The sequence below is a fragment of the Lathamus discolor genome, chromosome 1 (assembly GCF_037157495.1).
Source record: "Lathamus discolor isolate bLatDis1 chromosome 1, bLatDis1.hap1, whole genome shotgun sequence".
Taxonomy (NCBI): Eukaryota; Metazoa; Chordata; class Aves; order Psittaciformes; family Psittacidae; genus Lathamus; species Lathamus discolor.
The window spans coordinates 81,043,702-81,065,191 of record NC_088884.1 but is presented as its reverse complement, the minus strand read 5'-3'; the positions used below and the strand labels follow the sequence as shown (position 1 = coordinate 81,065,191).

The following is a 21,490-nucleotide window of genomic DNA, read 5'->3' as shown; positions in this document are numbered from 1 at the left end:
GAACAAGGTCACTAAAGAAAAATCTTCACATAAAACTTGAATGCTTGATAATTCAAGAATTACAGGTGTGCAGACTTCTCTCTTTAAATGAGAATAAGCTTGTTTTTAAGAATTGGGTCCCTATAATAGGACCGACTCCTTTTTATGCGAAGGGGAGGATGCCTATAAATGTATCAAATGCAGAAGAAACTCGGTGAATACAAGCAGTAGCTGACCTCTTTAGGCTAAAGACTTGAATTGTTGTGCCATAGCACAAGTTTTAGCTGAAAATTGTTGCTTGGGATATTTTCTTCCATGTTTCAACAGAAATTCATAAGTTTATGCACAAGTCTGCACAGTGACAGTGTGTGGTAATGCGGTAGCTGAATTTAGCTTAGCGCCCCTACCTAGGCTGCCAGCTGTGAGGAGACACTGATCGGTTCTTTTTAGTATAGACCTCTGACTGGAGAGCTTCAGTGTTGTGATGAGACTGATGAAATGATCTGTGTGGAACAGTGTAAAGAAATACGTTCTGTATCTCCCAGCATCTGTTGCCTCAAAGAACCATTGCCCAGGACTTGTTCACCCATGTGATCAGACTTGGCATTTACATGGCTTGCAATTAGTTTCAGACCAACTAATGGAAGCAGTTTTGCTCAATCTTTCCTAGGCCTTACCCCTTTAAAGGTGCTGAGATGATTAACTTCACTTTTAGACTGCTGGCTGGAACATACTTCCAGCTTTGACTTGATAATCTTCTCAATTCATGTTGCCAGACCCTCTTATTAGTGGGTGAGGAAGGGAAGAAGGACCACAGGCATAAGAGGGCTGACCTGCTAGAGGATCTCCAGGCCAACATGTGTGTGTGTGTAATAGATCTCCACTAAACAGGGCTGTTTTTCTAAATCAGCTGTTTGTAGGGTCATCCTACTCAGCTGGTTTCTTAGCCTGTCTTCCCCATAAGTGACCTTTTATTCCCACCCTAGCAAAATACCTTGTTTTTCCAAGTACTTATAAGTAGTACAATGAACTGACACCAGAAACAACTTCTCATCCCAGAGGTGAACCTTATTTTAATGAGAAAGTTCTTCATATGTCAAAATGAAAATGATAACCCTCCAAGAACTAAAGCCTCTTGATTGCACTAAAACTGAACCATGGGTCTTTGGATTCTACGGATACCCAGTGTTATAAATTGTATTGACACATTCCAAGTCATCCAAAATGTGGCTTTTTAAAGGCAAAGGTAGTTAATTATCAAGTGAAACATTCTTGATTAATCTCTGTACATCGGTATTACCTTTCCTCACAGCCTTGTAACACTGACAGCACAGGATAAGAAAATAATCTCTGGCTTTGAACTATCTATTTAAAACCTTGTGGGCCAGTTGCCAGCTGAGTAACTACTGCCTATGGCCCCACTGCCAGGAATTACACTCTACTCTTGGAAAATACATCATGGTTTTTTTCCTATTTTTGTTTTCATCACTAGGTACCTCTTTCGTACTGCAACTCCTAAGAAACTTGTGCTGGGTCAACATCTGGACCAACACAATAATTGCTTCTTGAGGTTCTCTTCAGTGTTGTTATTCTTCTGGAGCTTGTTTACTGCAAGTTCAGGTGTCATCAAACCGGACCAATAAGAACTATTTTCAAGCAGAGAGGAGGCAGTTTAGTTGAACTCTTGGGCTAGGTATTGCCTTTGTTTAGAAAGTAGAATGTGAAGTGGGATTCGCAGCTACAATCCCATCTACTACTGAGGTGGTTCATGTGTTGTCTTCATGGGTTAAGCTTTCTTTTGTTTACTGTTCCATGAGGCCTGTGAATAAAAAGTTCATTTGGTTTCAAGGTAAGGAGGAAATCTGAGAACCTTATGAGTTTCATGAATATAGCGAAAAGAAAGACTTGCTGCTTTTGACTCTCTTGACTTTACCTTTTAGGGTGATGTATGCCAGGGCTTGGGCATCTATCCACTCTCGTATTGCTTGGTTACATAAAAATTAATCTGCCTTGAGGTTAAATATGCGTGTCTGACTGCTGGAAGGGGTATTATGTTAGGTTTAAAGCATCCCTCATGACTTCATCCTTGGAGATACTCAAAACCCAACTGGGCATAGTCCTGAGTAACCTTTTCTAGCTGTTTCTGCTTTGAGCAGTGGAATCAAACTAGGCAATCTCCAGAGGTCCTTTCCAGCATTAATTATTCTGTGGTTCTGTGACTCACAGCTTCTTAATTTGGCCCACTCCTCAAATACAGAGTTTTAAACAAAGTAGGCTGGTGTATTCCCTAATCAACAGCCAAATTAGCTTCCCTAACAAAGAAAAGATAAGCAAACATGGATGCATTTCCCCTAGAAATGATCCTTCTGCATTCAAATACACTGATCTGAGGAAAGCTAATTGCACGGTAGGCCTCCAATTTAATACTGTTAGGGTCGGCTTCGTACTGACTCATGTTGTTGAGTGTAGGTGAGTTGGAACAGACTAGTTTTTCTTTCTATGCACATGATTTTAACTTATGTTGAGTGAAGGAAGCCAAAAGAGGGGAGCAGCCTGGAAGTTGCTCAGTGCTACATCCAGTCTGTAGAAAAGACTGCTGGGGGAGGGAGCCATCCAGCCTGGACGCTCCAGCCGCAGAGCATCATTGTGCTTCTGTGAAAGGAGAGCTCATCTTCACTATATCTGGTCATTTGCCCTCAAAGCATGGTGCGTCTGAAGATTATACCCAAAACTTGTTGGGCTGACCCAAGGTAGGATTGAAACAGCTGTGGGCAGAGGTTGACATGTGATGTTTAGTTATTAGGTGAAAAAACAAACCCACCTTAGATAATGGATTGAGTTTGTTTGCAGATGTTTTGCAACCACATCTACCTTGCTGCAGCTAGCTGTTGCAGTGTTGTCAACTTCTCACAGGTTTCTACAGTGCTTTAAATTCTTACAGGGAAAACAGCATTTAATAGCAAGGCACTTATTTTATTGGCCATATTGATTCAGTGTTACCTTGCACTTTAACAGGTAGCAATCCAGCCTGCCGAAGGGATCACGTCTTGTATCCAGTGGATAATACTGAAGCTTGTCAAGGACATAGCTTCAAATTTCTTTACAGCTAAATACTGTGAACTTGCTGCTGTTGTGTTTCTCTAACATACTAGCAGGTCTCAATCTATGGCTGCTTTTAAATGTGCCAACAACTCTGGACTGAAATAAAAGATATGTATGAGTACTGATCTTTCTGTTAAACTTGAAACCCCACTTGCTTAATGGCTGTATTACTGTCAGATCTGAGGGGTTAGCCAAGACGTTAATGGAAGTGAAGTCACTGTTAAATAGCATGTATGCAAAAGGAAAAACCAAGCTCATTCAACGTTGGATTAGAGCAATCCTGAGTCAAGTACACTGTTATTGTCTTTTATTTTTAAGAGCAGTTCAGAGGCATATGAAGTATTCTTTCTTCTTTTGGGATAATGGGCTCTTGCATGGTATAATGCAGGCTTGGAGGACTAGAACAGTACTTACCTCTTAAAGTCTCTGATGTAATTTGGTGAACTGATTATACCTGTATAGCTTGTAGTCATCTTAAATTCCTTTATTAGCTGTGCGGACGCAGATGTAGCATAAATTGCCTGAAGTATTCCTTTGCATAACATATCTAAGCCTTCAGGGAAGAGCAACATTCAGATTTCATTTTCCAAAGTAAACAACATACAGGAGTGCACCAGCAGTTTTTAGTACGCTGCTTCTGCATCCTGGTGCACTACCAAAGCACAGCTTTCTTGAAACTGTATGGACCTTGTATGAACCTCTCTCTCATTCCAAACAGCCATTCTGTTAACAGCACTTACTTTTAGCCCTGCGCACATAGGCAAAATTCTGGAAGTCTGTTGCCGCCTTCAGCTTTCAAGGGTGTAATTCTTTAAAATAGAGTAAGAAGCGAAATTTCATCCGTCCTCTCAAGGAAATGGTGTTTCAAATGACTGGGGTCACCTCCCTCATCCTTCTTCCCACCCCGCACAACACATGCGTCAGAGGACAGGCGGTTGCAGGAATGGCTACTGTATCAGCTGTTTGGACCCAGAATGCATCTTTATGCAGTTAAAGGTCTTGAAAGCTGATAATTTTGCACAGCATTATGAACCTTCAGTAAAGCTCTTTTTGCAATGCGTACGTGTTTGCGTTCATGGTCAAGATCACTTCGTTCTGGCTTGGCCTATTAATTATGTATATATTTTCATGTCTGCATATGTACAGTAATATCAAAGCACTGCACTAGTTTAGAGGCAAATCCTAGGATGTGGTCTGTTCCCTTTCAGTCTCAGAAAACTGTATTCTATTAATAAACTGAGTAAGTCTTTATTTGCTTTGGGCATTAAGTGTGGGACAGTGCTCTAGAACCCTGTTTCTCTGGTTTCAAACATTGAGTCGCAGTACAAAAGCTAACACACATTTTTCTGCAAGTGCTGGAGTGTTCTACCCTACTTACTATGTTGATAGAAATGGGTCAAGTAGTAGGGGAGATTGGGAGGGCTGATTGCAAGCCTTTTGTTAGTTTGACTAGCCTAACAGCCCATGGGAAGCTTCTATGTGAAGCTTTATTAGTCTTCTGACCAGAGACATTAATCTTTTCTGGAGAGACTGCTTGTTTCTTTTACAATTTGATTATGTGCATTTCCGATAGCCCTGATGCTGTTTTGTCCTACTGGTGTTGCTTGAGGTCAGTCAGTTTCCCATGTATGGCATTTTGATTCTCTCCTGGGAAGTGCAGTGTTCTGAAGCCTCTACTGTACCCACAAGAAGCCCACTGAGATGTGACCGCAAGATACTTCTCTGCTAATGAATGCACTGTGAAGCATTGTTAGCTCTATATTAAGGTATCATATATTCCACTGAATGCATTATGCTTACATCACCTATACACAAAAGGCTACTTATAAGTGATGCTGCTCAGTTGGGAAAATGAGTGAGGCTTGAATTTGGGATGAGTACTGCACTTCATGGCATCTTCCTTAGGAAAAGACAGTATCAAATTGTATTTAAAAGGGGAAGTGGAGGTTGGGGTTAAGGTTGAGGGGCATGATGCTAATCCTTTGAGACTAACTTGATACTTGCACTGATATTCTGTAGAAAGAACTAGAATTTACAGGATACAAATAAAATTAAATAGTATAAAAAAAGTAATGATACAGTCTGGAGTCCTTTAACTTGAGAATGACCAAGAGAGAAGAAATAGTGATCTTTGTAATGAATGCATACATTAAAATGTGTACTAGAACTGGGTTGTAGATGTGGAAGAGGATAAAGGTATCCCAGAATTGTCAGAAGAGGGGCTTACCCTGCAGTATGTACCCTATTACACTATTCTCCTGTGAGAACTCATCTGGCCATATGCAGTGGAGAGCTATAGGCCTTCATAAAATTACATACACACAATCTCTGCTGCAAAACCTCTAAAGTCCAACCCAGACCCAACAATACTCAGTTGTTCTTATTGGAAGGCCTAGGAAAAGAGAGCCTTGTCTTAGACTAGGAGAGCATGATTTAGCCTCAGTATAATGAAGATCAGGATGCGATGTGGCATTGTCCATAAATATGTATAGAAAGGGAAGGAAACTAATGCGTAGGTCAGTATCATCACAGGAGCAAAGAAGTATGAACTTGGACTGGAAATTAAAAGAAAGCTATTGATTATAAAAACAACTGGGTTTAGGAAGAAGCTTCTGAGCTGGTAACAGGGATGGGACAAAAAGCATTACTAATCTCAGTTGTCACAGCATGATGTGGCTCAGGAAACTGCTCATTTCTGTCAGCCTTAGATCCTTCTGGCTGCCTTTTGGTTTTCCAAATGAGTGTTCCTCCGTTATCCTCTATAGTTAGAGAACATAATTCAGTAGTTATCATAGAAGGTGCTTGCCCAGTTGGTGGTGTCAGCCAGGGAAGGGAAACAAGCCATATTGCTCTCAGAATGGCAATGCCTTAACAGTATGCTTTAACTTTTGGTCAGCTCCGAATTGGCCAGGCCAGGTGGATTACATGATTGCTGTAGGTTTCTCCCAAGTGAAATATTCTATTCTAGAAAGCCAGGGATGCTACAGAAATGAAGAATTTCTGTAAGATTTGCTTTTTCACTGTGGTCACTCAGAGTATTTGAAGATCCAAATGTAAAAGAGTTTTCTAGTCTATACCCACAGAATAGGAAGTTTTTCATTTACAGTTAGCCAGATCTCTTGGGCCCATGGGGAAAAGGCTACTTCAGATAATTTCTGAGGTGTATGCATGGGGAAGCACAGGGAAGTGGAGTGGGGAGGCATATGGATTTCGCTGATGGTCATGCTGTGCTTCCACCAACACTGTCGGCCATCCCTGGTTTACAGAGCTGTTCTGCCAGTCCATTCTAGCTGACTGAGCCTGAAAGCAGGGAGTGAATGAAGTTGGAGAAAGTATTTCTTAATTTCAGTATTTTTCTTCTTAAAGAGAGTGTGTCAGTGATTCTGAAGTTACTACCTGCCTTCACATAAGCTAGCAGCAGTCTGTTGGTATTATCACTCAGAAAGTCACAAGGCGCCTTTAGTCTCTCTTCCTCCTTCTACTTGCTGCATTAAAATCATTTTAAAAAAAGGGTGGTTCTGGCTAGTGCTTAAATGCCAGATGGAGGATGTTATTATGAAATAAGGGATTATGGAAATTATTCTATTGGAGCCCGAGGTCCAGAACTGAATTATCTGCCAGTGGAAAACCTGGAATGCCCTATGAAACAAATTCCAGCCTTCAAGCAGTGCAGTGGCAAAGCAGCACATCAGGGCTGGAGAACCACGCTAGTCAGAAGTTGTGTCACAGTATGGTAGCTCTCCGTAGCCACTGAGAGCTTGACCTATTAAAATGATGCCTGTAGATGTCTTGCACAAAAAGTGACTGTAGATTCCTTGGTGGGGATTCTCAGACCTGCACTGAGTGAAGAAGGTGCTCGTGCCCTCTCACAGGACAACTTACTCTACCACGTAGCTGGAAGGTTCAGGTAAGGATATCTGCCGCAGTCCCCTGTATGTCTTTGCTGAATGGCCTATATCCAAAGGAGGATGGAATAAAAAAGAACAGGCAGAAAAGTCCTTGAGAATGAAGGACAAAGAAAGAAGCTTTTCTGTGTACTTGCTACTAGGAAAAAATTCTGCTGAATGGTATTCTTGCACATAGATTGGATTAAATCTCTGACTAATTCATACCAAGTCTTTTCATGTCCCCACCAGTACAGCTGTATTTGAGCAGACTAGTAATGTCTGCCTCAGGAAGTGAGGACTGCCATCTTATTTCAGAAACTGCTTGCCAAAGCCTCAGGGAGAGGAGAGTAAATCACAAAACCGCCTCCACCTCTTCCCTCTGTAACTGATTTCCTAACAGATTTTCATTTGCTTGAGGCACTGAGCTTGGCATAGTCTTTGCTGAGAGAGGCATCAACTCTGCGTTCGGTGGCTGGAGGGAAATCAGTATCTGGCCAATTGAAACTGGTTCAGCGTTTACTGAGAATCAAATGTCCAGCCAAGTGTGGAACATACTGCTTGGTTACTATTTTTAATCTATGTAACACTATGTGCAAATGATATAACGTCCAGAGCTGAAAGTTTGGTGTTACAAGTTTTGTTCTTGCCTTACGCTATCCAGGATTACTTTTCAAGGTTTTGGTATGTTTTGTAATGTGAGAAAATGTAGCTTCTTTCTTCTACTTTTTTGTCATAGTTTAGCCAGTGCTAAATAGGTTGTTTGCTTACAGTATATTCCTGACTCCTGATAAAAACTTCTCTTGTACCTGTGAGGAAAATGAATGATAGGAAGTATTAGACACATGTGATTGTGTAATAGAGATGTATTTTCGTTAAGCTGCTAGATTTAATCCATTGTCATTTGACAGTCTCACAATGAAGTTTGTTAGTTGCTAAGGATTGGATTTTGCTTTGCTTTTTGTAATTATTATTGTTACTAAAGACTGTGAAGCATACCAGCGTGCAAAGGCTGGGTATTATTTTCTTTAGAAGAGATCTGTGGGACTTGTGGAATAGACCTCAACTAAATTGTCTAATTTATTAAATATATTACCCGATTATTGCATGTGCTTTCTTCTTGTGATCTAATGAGTTGGGATTTAGCATCCTTTAAATCGAACACATTCAATATCTTTCCTGTTACCCAGAAGTGCCGTGCCTTACAAGTGTAGACAAATATTTTCTACTATGAGGATGTAACTCCATACTGAATCTGCCAGTCATTCCAGAAAAACAAAATTCAGAACATAATGGAAACCAGTTTCTGTATGGTTCAGTTCAAATTCTGCTTTGTGTCCTGTTGAAACTCTGTTCAGCCAGTAGTGCTCTTGCTGAGGAGTGTGGTTCTCTGCCTTTGCAAAATGAAATTAAATTGCTTAATGTTATGGTCTAATCTAGTGACTAATGTGGGAGGACAATACATGCCTGTGGTGGCCTGCGTAGCATCCAGAAACAGTCTGCTGCATCTTCCCTTGATTGAGTTCCTTGCCATTGCCATTTCTGGTTTTAGATATGTAGAGAGACTGCATAGCACACATTTTCATGCAGAACTTTAAAGGAGAAAGGAGGACTAGGCGTAGTGATTTGAGCTACGTGTGTAGGGTAAATCCATCGATGGGTATAAACACACTGTGGGATTTTGTTTGGCAGCAATGAAGCTTGGTGGATTTGGCCTCCTGGTTGGCCATGCATGAGCTGGGGAGGCAGTGGCAGATTAGAGCATATGATAGCTGGGATATAGAGCGCTGGATATATAACAAATGAAAGCATGTGTCAGGTAGTAGGGAAGGTGTTGGTCCTCATCTGCAGATGAGACCTCAGGATGCTATTCCTGGTTGGACCTTTCTGGTTAAGGGAAAGGAGGTGGCAGTTCTGGAGATCTGGGTGTAAGGTTCCAGTTTTTAGGTGTTTTTTGAGCTCTGTGTGTCTATTTTCCTAGTAATTATAATGGCTAAGGTTGCACCCACGGGTTGTGGCGTGCTCCCATCCCTTCCTGGACTTTTCCTAGAATAAAGCTTGGGATTTGTTTTGTTTTTAAAGATGAACAGCCTCCAAATGAAGTGGTTTGTGGGTTGAAGAAATTTTTATGGCTCTTTTATTCAAATGATTCTTTTCTTTGATTTCTTGGCTCCCAAACGAATCTTGCGAGATCTGCATTAGGAAAAAAAAAGAGTCCAAAAATTTTAAGTCCTTCTGCTTTCCATACTCAGTCTTCCTCCACAAAACCAGGATATACATCCATTAAATAATCTGTTTGAAGTGCTCTGTGAAGTGGGCTCAATTTGTGCTGCCATAGCTAGTTGAGTGTACGTGGAGGTTGTAATTACGAATCTTTTAGTCCTATTTTCTAATTCCCTTCTCCACCATTTCCTTCAAGGAAGTGTCTGCCTCTTTTCCACACCCATAGTAGCTGAGAGTTGGAAGCAGCACAAATAAAACTTGCTTTCCCGTGTACATGTGTTATCTCTGTAACCAGAATGGGTTTTTTCTTTGTTTTGCGAGTCTGGTATTTACCCAACCACTGAGGAGTGAGCCTTGGAGTTAAAACTGCAGGCAGCCATCTGCCTTCATTAGGGTAAATATGGTCATAGAATCATAGAATAGTTAGGGTTGGAAAGGACCTCAAGATCATCTAATTCCAACCCCCCTGCCATGGGCAGGGACACCTCACACTTAAACCATCCCACACAAGGCTTCATCCAACCTGGCCTTGAACACTGCCAGGGATGGAGCACTCACAACCTCCCTGGGCAGCCCATTCCAGTGCCTCACCACCCTAACAGGAAAGAACTTCCTCCTTATATCCAATCTAAACTTCCCCTGTTTAAGTTTTAACCTGTTACCCCTTGTCCTGTCACTACAGTCCCTGATGAAGAGTCCCTCCCCAGCATCCCTATAGGCCCCCTTCAGGTACTGGAAGGCTGCTATGAGGTCTCCACGCAGCCTTCTCTTCTCCAGGCTGAACAGCCCCAACTTTCTCAGCCTATCTTCATACGGGAGGTGCTCCAGTCCCCTGATCATCCTCGTGGCCCTCCTCTGGACTTGTTCCAGCAGTTCCATGTCCTTTTTATGTTGAGGACACCAGAACTGCACACAATACTCCAGGTGAGGTCTCACAAGAGCAGAGTAGAGGGGCAGGATCACCTCCTTCGACCTGCTGGTCACACTCCTTTTGATGCAGCCCAGGATACGGTTGGCTTTCTGGGCTGCGAGCGCACACTGAAGCTGGCTCATGTTCATTTTCTCATCGACCAACACCCCCAAGTCCTTCTCCACAGGGCCGCTCTGAATCTCTTCTCTGCCCAACCTGTAGCTGTGCCTGGGATTGCTCCGACCCAGGTGTAGGACCTTGCACTTGTCATGGTTGAGCTTCACTAATGGTATCAGCCCACCTCACAAGCGTGTCAAGGTCCCTCTTGATGGCATTCCTTCCCTCCAGCGTATTGACCGAACCACACAGCCTGGTGGCATCGGCAAACTTGCTGAGGGCGCACTCAATCCCACTGTCCATGTCCCTGACAAAGATGTTGAACAAGACCGGTCCCAACACCGATCCCTGAGGGACACCACTCGTTACTGGTCTCCAGCTGGACATTGAGCCATTGACCACAACTCTTTGTGTGCGGCCATCCAGCCAGTTCTTTATCCACTGAGTGGTCCATCCATCAAATTGATGTCTCTCCAGTTTAGAGACAAGGATGTTGTGTGGGACAGTGCCAAACGCTTTGCACAAGTCCAGGTAGATGACATCAACTGCTCTACCCCTGTCCATCAGTTCCGTAGCCCCATCATAGAAGGCCACCAAATTGGTCAGGCAGGATTTCCCTTTAGTGAAGCCATGCTGGCTGTCACCAAGCACCTTGTTGTTTTTCATGTGCCTTAGCATGCCTTCCAGGAGAATGTGCTCCAAGATTTTGCCAGGCACAGAGGTGAGACTGAGTGGTCTGATGAGCCCTCTGAGTTTGCCTCTGAGGTGCTAAGGTATTTGTCTTGATGACTTAACTGAAGGTGGCTTTGATAAGTTCAGCCTCATTTAGACACTGCAGTTCTACATGGTTAGTAACGTTTGTTCTGCATAAGGCATGATTAGGTAATAAAAGGGAGAACTGAAGCATGTAAAGGGAGACAGCCACATGCTACATTAGATGGTAGAGCTTTTAATTTTTCAGGTCTCATGAACCATTTGGCATGCTCTTTAAAGAATGGTATTTTTTTCCCGTTTGTCACTTGCAGATCATAGGGTTGTGTCTCTCTTTGTCCTTGCTGATTATCTTTCCTGCATTAACTTTAGTGATCTTTGCAGTCTGTGTTTTGGTACCAGGTTCTGAAAGATAGAATCCTTCACTTATAAATTTATAAGTTGTGTTCATGTGAGTTTCATTAGGAAATTCCTTTGCGATCTCCTCTTCCCTTCCTGCCCCTTTTCTTTAGTATAAACACAGGCTCTATTTGTTTTCTTATTGTGTCAGGGAATGGCTTGTGGCGATCAGTGTGCTGGCAGAACCTGTGGGCCTCAGGGCACTTGGCTTACTGTGCTGCAGAAGTCCTTACAGTTGTTTGTAGTTTCCAGTCTTCGTTCTTCTCAAAATTCCTAGTTGGGTCAGAACAACGTTCTCATTCTCTAAGGTTCAGTTAAGCTTTTCTGAAAACCTCCTTTTCTTGTGGTGTAGTGTATTGGCTCAGAAAGGTGAATCATTCCATGTGCTGTATGAAGTCACAAGCTGGTAGGTCTTGCTGTGCTAAGGCGACTGATTTGTTTGGTCGCTGTTTTAAAGTCACAGAAATGAAGTTTTGTGAAAGTGTCATTCCAGTCATTTTTTTAGGGGTTTTTGTGGTGTTTTTTTTTTTTTTATAGCTGCTTTCCTCGGGTTATTTGATAGTGTTTGAAGAACTCTGGATAAGTCCAGCTTGTAAAACTGGGTGGGAACTAATTTTTAAGATGGGTTTCTATGTTGAAATATAACATAAGGAACAGCTTCAAAGCACTTAAAATGAGGGAGTGGCATTCAGTCTTTTTGTCCTGTTAAGTGGTGGAGTGAGAAGCCTCCATGTGCTTCAGTGTGGTAGTGAAGTCACTTTTGCCTACTGAGGAGTGATTGTACACTTACCTTAGAAGTGGTATATATGTTGCTCATCAGAAAATACAGTCTGACTGCCTGCATGTTTGAGATACTACGGTCTTATGCAAGACGTTTGTAGACTGAAGGCTTCCTATATTGAAACAGCTGGATTTGTGTTTTAACACTTGTGTTTTCTCAGGAGGCTATGTAGGAGATGCGTGGGTTTTACCACCCAGATAACAAGTGGAGCCTTTGCTGTCTAATGGGAAAGTGTTGCTCATATGACTTGCTGTGTCAATGACCACAGTCCATAAAGTTCATTGTTTTTATTCTAGTGGGATGTAGTACTTTTTACCATTGGAATAAAAGCACGTTTACTACTCTGAGAAGTAAATTTTTCTTTTGATGTACATGTTGAGTACTGTGTGGTTCTTTACAGCACAGTGACAGTCTCAAGACGTGAAGAATGTCCCCAGCTTCCCAAACACTTAGCTGGTGAGTTGGTGCTAGTTGCATAGGGATCAACTGCATTGGTTATTGGTCACCCTGTATGAAGATTTGTGCTGTGAAGGGATCTCCCTGGTATGTGGTTGTGTCAGGCATTTAACATAGTGGTGATTCTTGAAACTTGTATTTCAACATGACAGCTACCCAGCTATTCCCTTATCATCTTATAAGGGCGCAGCTACTTGTTTCTTAGTATCATTTCCTTTGTTTTTTTCTTCCAAAAAAGAGAGATTATCAGGTTCTTGGTCTTTTATGTTGGTGTTCATTCAGTGTAGGCACTCTGCTGCGATCAAAGAGTTGTGTATGACAGAGCAGCAGAATGTATTTGTTGAGTTCATAGAGATAAAAGGTTTTATTTTGTAGGTCTAATGTTTTCAGCAGTTCGTTGTGGCACTTAAGAACATAACACAAACAACATGCACAGTTTTCTTGAGTACCTGGGTATGAATTTGGGAAGCAAAATATTATCTGTAATTGCTTCTGTATGTGTATGTTTCCATGTTCTTGGATATAATTTGTGTTCTTTTGAAATCATTACTGGATTGTGGTTTTCTTGATGTGAGAATTCCATGAATTGTTTGTGTGTGTGCCTTTATCTTCTTCTTGAGAATGGGTTCCTGTATTAGCAACCAAGCTCATATTTGGTCTGTTTCTCCCACTTTTATCCTAGCTTGGGAGGGAGGGTAGACAGGAAAGAGGTAGAGACCCAGGAGACTCCCATATGGTGAGCAGAAGCCCACCAAATCAGATTGGACAAGAATGTTAAAACACAAGCATCTTTTTGCCAGTATATTTGAGTGTTGAATTTTATGAATGGGAGCAGATCTAAATTCCATCTTAAACCATACCGTGGACAGTGCTGGTGGTTTTTTTCCCCCATCTGGTGCAAAAGGAAGCTGCAAACAATGGCAATCACACCTTTGGCTTCCTGCTTTTACATTCTTTCTCTGCATAATACAGAGCTAAAATAATTGACAGTTTACATTGTAGCTTTTCTTGTCAAAATTGTCCTCTTTTTGCCATCTGTTCCACTGTCTCACCACTGCCCTAAAGGTGCACTTTTTGATACCCATGATCACTTAGAAAGTCATGAACATATTGTAGCCAAGTCCATCCTTTAGTTTTAGCTAAAAGTAAAATAAATCAAATCCTGGAAATGAAAACAGACGTTTTCATCTGTTGGAATAAAGATTTCTTTTAGTGTGGCTTCCTAAAGAAGGGAGGCTTACGGGGTTGAGCCATTTGTCCATCTGCTTTTCAGTTCATCCTTAATTTTTGAACAATTTCATCCAGATTTGACAGTGAATACAAATCTCAAAGGTTATTGCTTTCCTACAAGAAAACTGGCTGCCAGGTGGAGGAGAGAGACAAAAATAGGTGTCCCCACTGTTTGCAGCATAATCTTAATAATCTGTGCTTAGGCTTTTCCTAGCCAAGTTGCAAGTGTGTACTGGCTGCCTAGGTACTGCAGTAACCTCAGAGTTTCCAGAGCATGATACTGAGCATCACTCAGGCAGAAGCTGAGGGGCCATGAAAAGGAGACAAGGGCATAGGGAATGTTGCTGGGGAACTGGAAATTTTAGGGAAAGGATGAAATCAATGGGAAATTTGGGCTATTGGAGCTATAAGTAGTATTATGAGTGATGGACCAACTTGCTTTCAGATTCCATACAGTACTGCTGCAGTTTGTTGATCTCTGGCTTCTTTTGTCTGTCAAGGGTGGATCTGTGGTGTTTGCCGGGCTGTGAAATAACAAGAATGGAAGAAAGCATTTACATTGTGCTCAGAGAAATTCGGCATTCAGAAGTAGAGCTAGGCAGTTACTTTGGCAATGTTTTATTCACCCAAAATGCTGTTTTAAGCTAGACAGGACAAGCTGTGAATTTAGATGGAATTAACCCAATAGTGTCCACCAGGAAAAAAAGAGAACAATGCTGGAAAATACACTTCCATAATATTTTGTTTTTCCAGGCGCAAGTCATTAGTTGAATGAGCACTTTGAACAAAATCAGGATGGAAAACGTGCATGGGTGGGTGGTGGTGTGTGTGACCCCTATAATGGGGAGGCTCTTTGCCTGGAATGTAGGAGCTCTGCATTTGCAGCGCTTTCTGCAGGAACATGAATTTGTACAACCAAATTCATTACGTGAATCACTTGCAAAATCTCTTCCTATCTTTTGTATTCGACAGAAGTAGGGCATTCGACTTGTACATGCGTTTGGTAAAATATTCATATTACTGCATCCACGGTGACTGTGGGAAGGAACCACCACCTCGAATTATTCATTGCCTGCGTCTCCAGTTTGCATTGGTTTCTTTTGTCCTGGGCAAGTGCTGGAGATCCTGAACGTACTTGCAGTCATGAGTCAGTGACAACCTCATGCTATTATTGTAAATAGCAACATGAACACTGTTCGTGCATGCTTTTTTTTCATGGGCTTTGTCTTTCTCTCCCAATGCTCCAGCCAAGGAATTTACAGAGCTTCTGAGTCAGCAATCAGCTGCCTCGAGACAAAACATGCCGGATACTGCAGGCTTGCAGAACAGCCAACAAGGCGCACAAATACCTTGGAAACCTGGCAAATAAACCTTGTCTGCCCTTGCTTTCCTCCTGTAATTTCCATGTTCTCTGACATGTTGCTCACGGGTTCCAAGCGCTTTGGGTGTTTACGTCAGGAATGCAGAGTTACGGGGAGTGACTTGCTGTGGTGACTGAAGCCTCGGTATTTGACCTGTGGGCATAACTGACTTCACAGCCTGTGTGAAATGGGTTGTTGGCAGAACTGCTGTATTAATGTGCCGCTCGGGTTGTGCTGCATAAAATTACCTGCTTTTGCAGGTTTGTCTCCTGGCTTGGCAAACCTTGCACACAAAGCAGGAAGTTCCTAGAATGAAAGTAGGGTGGATTTTAACTACAGGATCTCTCTTGAGCAGTGCAGGAAGAGTGCTTCTTCACTCCTTTGAAAAAGTACAATCGAAGCAAGAGTAAGAAATAAAACCTATGTTGTACTTACATCTAGATATATCAGTAATGGACTGCGGACTAACAGCCTTAAATTGCCACTCCACTTAATTTAGGTCATAGAATCATAGAATAGTTAGGGTTGGAAAGGACCTCAAGATCATCTAGTTCCAACCCCCCGGCATGGGCAGGGACACCTCACACTAAACCATCATATGACTTCAATTTTTTTCTTTTCTTAGGGAGTGTCAGTCACCTGAAGCACTGGTATAAAGTGAGTGGTTGGGAGAGTGGGTTGCAAGATGTGGAGGAAACACGAAGTGGTATTCAACTTTCAAGGTTGTGGTGACTAAGGCATGTAGTATTAGGCTGTAGGTATTTTATTGTGTTTTTATTACACATCACACTGAATTTACTCCCTCAGTGTAAGAGCTGATATATTGGAGCTCTTTATAACATTCTTGAGAGCAAAAGAGGAGATACAGGCACAGTGTCTTAGACCTCTGCTGGAGTGCAGTGGTTACCCTGAGCTGCAAGTCTGAAGCAAGTTTCCAGCTTCACAAGAGTGAGGTTAAGATTAAAAATAAGGAAAGTAGTTCCATCCTGCTTAGTGAACAGTACTGATATGGACATGGCTTCACTATGAGCCAGTGAGAAAACCAGCTTCATGTGTCCTGAGGCGTCTGAGGCAGTTGTCCTAATAAAGTCAGAATCTCATTCTCCAGTATAACCCATTGTTGTTCTGTGGCTTCTGTAAGAAATATAATTTTTAATAGCAAACAATTTATGGCTGTATATAGTGCTTTCCAGGTCTCCTTTGCTATTTCTAAACATAAGCAATAAATACCTTGTTAGGCTGAAATGCAGGAGTGCCCAAATAAACTGCTGCAGAGCTGTCATGCAGGAGGGGAAGAGACATGAGCTGTAATGTTTTACTTGGCTTCCTGTCTGCTGAGAGCAGGAAAAGAGCCGGTGAGAATCTAAAAGGTTTTATCCAAGTCCACATGTTTCCTTTTTTCTTACCTTTTCTACCCTTTGCAAAAAAAAAAAAAGCCCCAACAAAGGACAAAAAGCAACTCATGCTTTAATTTCCATAGTTCCCACATACGTTCCCATGCAGCCCTCCTATCTGAAGACAAACAGAAGTGCTCTTTCTTAGAGAGCAGAGTCTTATGTACAAAAGGAAGAAAGAGGTTTATTATATATGAGAGAGAGGGAGAGAAAGTATTTATTCTTCAAACAAAATCTGCTATTTGTGACACAGTTCTGTAGGTCTTCAGGCTGCTTCCGAGGGATCCCAGAAAAGCAGCTGAGACTAACAGACCTTCTCTTAGCATATTTAATCTGCTGAGGACACCAACTGCCACCTAAAACTTGTAGGGACCTGCTTATTGAAAGAAGTTGAAAGCCACAGAGTAGAGGAGGCACTCTGAGAATCTCACATGAATGGCTCGTCGGCCACATTTCGCTCTAACACTGCTTATTACCAACAGGAATACATGCATAGGCTCTAGGTAAGACAGATGTTTATACTGCTTGATGCAACACAGATAGGGTTGGGGTTTTTTTTCCTTTCTTCAGTCTTGACATCTTTTCCTAAATTTGATTGCTCTCAGCAGGTTTAAGTTCTTCCTAGCGTTGCAGAAGCCATCACTGGGTTTGTTATGTCACTTGTTTGCAAGGACTCCAGCGGAGATACCAGCTTGTGCCGTACCAACCTTTTTTCTCTTTTCTATTTATCATGAGCAAAGACACATATTCTTTTAGAATGAAAGAGCCAAAACTGATTTTACTGGTGGAAAACCAACTGCTTTATACTTTGTGGTGGAAGTGTTTTTTAAGACAAGCCTGTAACCATTACCGTGGTGTTACCGCAGTGACTGTTACAGTAGTAAGTCTGCATCTTCTTCTTTTTTTTAAAAACCTCCACCTATTTCCAGCCATCGCACAACATCTGCCAATTTAACTTCTCTGTTGTTCATGTGAGATCAGTTCAGATGCCACCGTCTAGGGACTGGCTCAGGTTAAAGCATTTTGTGATTTAACAGAGGTGCGATGCTCTTCTGTCTGAGGCTCGGTGAGCTTCGGAAGGCTCTGATTCAGTCAGCGTGGGTAGGTTGACTGACTTAGGGCTGATGTGTTACTAGTTCTGAGAATCTGGGCTCTCAGTTCAGCAGGCTTAGAAAAAATTTTGAAAAGAAAAAAAAAGCGGGCTCAGTTACATCTTCTTTTTCATTTTATAGGTTAATAATGCTCATAAGCCAGAGGTGAAAGTGGCTCAGCAGACCAGCATCGGGAAATCTGGCACACTGGAAGACAACAGCTGCCCCTCAGGGCAGCTGCAAAGTGTGAAGCATGGAGGAAAGTAAGAATGAGAAGGTGAACCAGGCTCACGTTCTCTTTGACAGATTTGTCCAGGCTTCAACCTGCAAGGGGACTCTTAAGGCTTTCCAAGAGCTCTGCGACTACCTAGAACTAAAGCCCAAGGATTATCGTTCATTCTACCACAAACTCAAGTCCAAGCTCAATTACTGGAAAGCCAAAGCCTTGTGGGCAAAATTGGATAAAAGAGGCAGCCATAAGGACTATAAGAAGGGGAAAGCATGCGCCAACACAAAGGTAAGAGGTCTGTTCACAGTCATCAAGACAACTGTTACCCTGTTTGTCTCTGGAATGCACAATAAAACATCTTGATGTAGAAAGATGTTACACTGGTACCAGTATAATCAGTATAAGATACGGGAATGCTCTCACACATGCTATTTATAATATAGTTGTGATTTGTTAGCACTTGAGGTTTTTTTCGCTACTACCAAATTTGACTGCCAACCTGAATAGGGGAGGTTAAATGGAAATTCTTGGGAATGACCAGAATGTTTGTAATTCAGTGGGAAGCAGCCTGCAAGTTTCAATGTTATACGTTTTTATGGCATTAATACCATGGATGGCTGGAAAATCTTAATTGCTAAATCTTGAATCTTGGGAGGCTTTTCTTTTTATTTTTCTTATTTTATTTTTTTTTTTTTTACTAGACAATAACAGGCATGTGAAATTTGCTGTTGGAATCTAGGTACAAAATATGTGTGTTTGGAAATTTCCAACTTTCATTTGAAAATTCTCATAACTCTCTCAAGAAATGAGAACTTCCCTGCCAATTTGGCAAAATACTCTATTTTCCATTAAAAAGGCAGTCACTTGTATTCCGTGTTCAGAGAAGAAAAAAAAAAATGCTGTGGAAACTCATATCAGTCCCTTTTAAAAGATTGGTATGTGTGGTATTTACTGCAGCAGTTCCTGCTTTTACGTACACACCCTACTTTTTTCTTTAACCTGGATTATTGTGGGCTGGTATTTATGTGCTGCACCCTTATTGGACTGCATGTTATGAACTTATTTATTTGTATTGTTGTAACTGAAAGCAGTTCTTTATATCATTCATAAAAATGTGAATGGAATAGGTTATTTTTGCAAATAATTGTATACTCCCTTAAAAAAAGGAAAATGGTATGGGATATGATAAAATTAGAACAGGATTCTGGCCGCCTCTATTGAAGACAATAAATGCTGCTTCTTCTCTTGAATATTCATCCTTGGGAGAAGGAAGTACGTATCTTAATAGGAGGAATTAATGACTAATTCCTTAGTAGAGAACTGTTTCGGTTATGCCAGTCATTTCAGATCTGTGAACTGAAGTCTAATTTCCAGATAGATATTAGAACCTTAAGTTAGTTTCTTGATTGTTTATTCTGTTGCACTTCCCGGTGGCCATTTTCATATGAATGGTGGTATTTATTATTGACTACAATAACACTTGGAAAAATCAGTAATGGGCCAAGGTGCACTTGTTCTATGTCTTATAAAGATAATGCTTTCCTCAAAGTTTACAGTGGGTACATCAGATGAAAGGTAACAGTGCATATAGATTAACTTGGAAAACATTAAAACAGTTGGGCACCACTGGTAATCACAGTGGGCAGTGGCTGCAACACTGCACAAGTCCAGTCACTGTTAAGGTTTACGTTTTTCAGACAGGATAAGAAAGGAAGGACTTACAGGAAGTTAAATGTAGTGATTTTCGTGTACATTTAGGAATAAACCTTCTGAGCACTATGTGAACATCATGGAGACAAATTCAAAACTCTTTTCCTGAAAACTGACTCACTTTTTATTCACTGTATTGAGGAATTTATTTTGAATGAAATGTGATGGGTACAACTGAAATGGGGTGTTAAAGGCTGTGAAATGAAAGCAGGTAGCTTGTGTTTTAATAAGAAGGAGACTGAGAAAGCTCTGAAAGAATGTAGAGGTATTTTAACTTATTTGAAGTAACAGACCAAAAGAGTGATTTTTTGCATCTGGGCTCTGAATGTATCTTAGTGGGCAAGACTGTGTTTGCTACCACTGAAGAAAACATTGCTTTGATAATAGAGATGCAACGTGAAATAAGAGATTTAATGGAAGAATGAGTGATTTGGGTAGTGCTTGATTACGAGAACATTTTTTAAAAGAGGAAAAGATATGAGTGGAGGTTTGCCACCCAGCTATGAAAGAGAATAAAGGAAAAGAGGGAGAGGAATGGAGGCAAGCCAGAGAGTAATTTGCCAGTCTTTCTATGAAGCTGTTGGTGAGATGCTGTATAGAAACACAAGTAGAAAGGGTGGATGGTGGATAAATTAAAGGTAGCATCCTCTTCTGCCTCAATCCAGAAATGTATAGGACTGTGGATTTGGGATTCACACCATTTTGAGTAGTGAAATTAATATCAGAGAGAAAGTGGTATTTGGTTAAAATATACTTATTTTTTTTAGCATGTGTTAAAGAATATATACCTGTGATGGAAAATATTTTTTGTATATGTAAATTTTGTTGAAATCTTTAATGTAAAGAAATTATAAATGTATGTATTCTTTATGTATTTTTCACATATGCTTCTGTTAATTACTCATTTCCTATCCTAGTAGTATCTGCCATTAAGTCTGCCATTAAGTTTATATGTAATTCTGAAGAGACAAGCATAACTATTCAAAATAGAAGCCTTTTGTAAAACTGAATCATACTTTATCTAGGAAACTAGCTCACTTAGTTTTATATTTGTAATGTTTAAAGTAATTTGCAAAACACTGATTAAAAAATACAAACATTTAAGTGGGCGTGTGGAGGTGATAGAATTTAAAATAAGGATAAAGGTTTTACCCATGTTACCAGAACAGAATTCAGTCATTTCTTTAGGAAGCTCGGCTTCTCTACACTTGAACATAAACCAGTTTTGAAGTTTGCATTCTCTGTAGCATACCTCTTATTTGCCCATTTAAAAATCAGTCGGGGATGAAGTGCTGTGACTGGTGTTGGGCAGTTAGTGCCTCACATGGCCAGCGTCCAGGTTAACCAGAATTCCGATAGTCAGCATTCACGAAAGCAAGGCTTGGATGTGATGGGCTGTTCAAATGTAAATAGTTACAAATGGTGCTCTCTCTTCATTGGTTATACAGAGATTACAGGATTTCAGTTTGCATTTAATGTTCCATTACCATGGTGGTGTTACTGGAAACTTCATATAATCTGTCTGAGAGATCTTGAGCAAGAAGTGTTTCTTGAGGGGTGAGACAGTTTTAGTGCACGAAGTTGCAGCAGTTGTTCGTTGTCATTGCAGGAAAGGGAACAAGGAGCAACAGGAGCTGTTGCCTTTATTTGCTTGGCTGTACTTGACATCCCATATAGTTACTGCTGCCTATGCGAGTATCAGAAGTAGGTTTCTGTGAGAGATCTGCCGCTGGAAAAAGCGCGAAGAAGGTGGAAAAGGGTGCAGAATCTTCTATTTTTAATTGTGCTTAAATCTCACCGTGTTTTTAACAATGTAATTAATAGTTTTGTGGTGGTTAAAAAAATGCAACTTTCACCGTAAATTATTTCACTGAGTGTCACATATTTTGCATCAAGGGTCTTGAACATAACCT

General features: G+C 41.1%; 1 protein-coding gene across 10 annotated transcripts in view; it reads left to right on the top strand.

Annotated features, from left to right (window-relative positions):
* MICAL3 (microtubule associated monooxygenase, calponin and LIM domain containing 3) overlaps positions 1 to 21,490 on the top strand; it is a 184,015-nt gene that overhangs the window by 57,783 nt on the left and 104,742 nt on the right. For all 10 annotated transcript variants that reach the window (XM_065682824.1, XM_065682867.1, XM_065682860.1 and 7 more), the window contains exon 2: positions 17,780 to 18,155. In XM_065682824.1, the coding sequence (XP_065538896.1) occupies positions 17,892 to 18,155 (264 nt within the window). In that variant the 5' untranslated portion in view covers positions 17,780 to 17,891. The remainder of the gene's footprint in view (positions 1 to 17,779; positions 18,156 to 21,490) is intronic.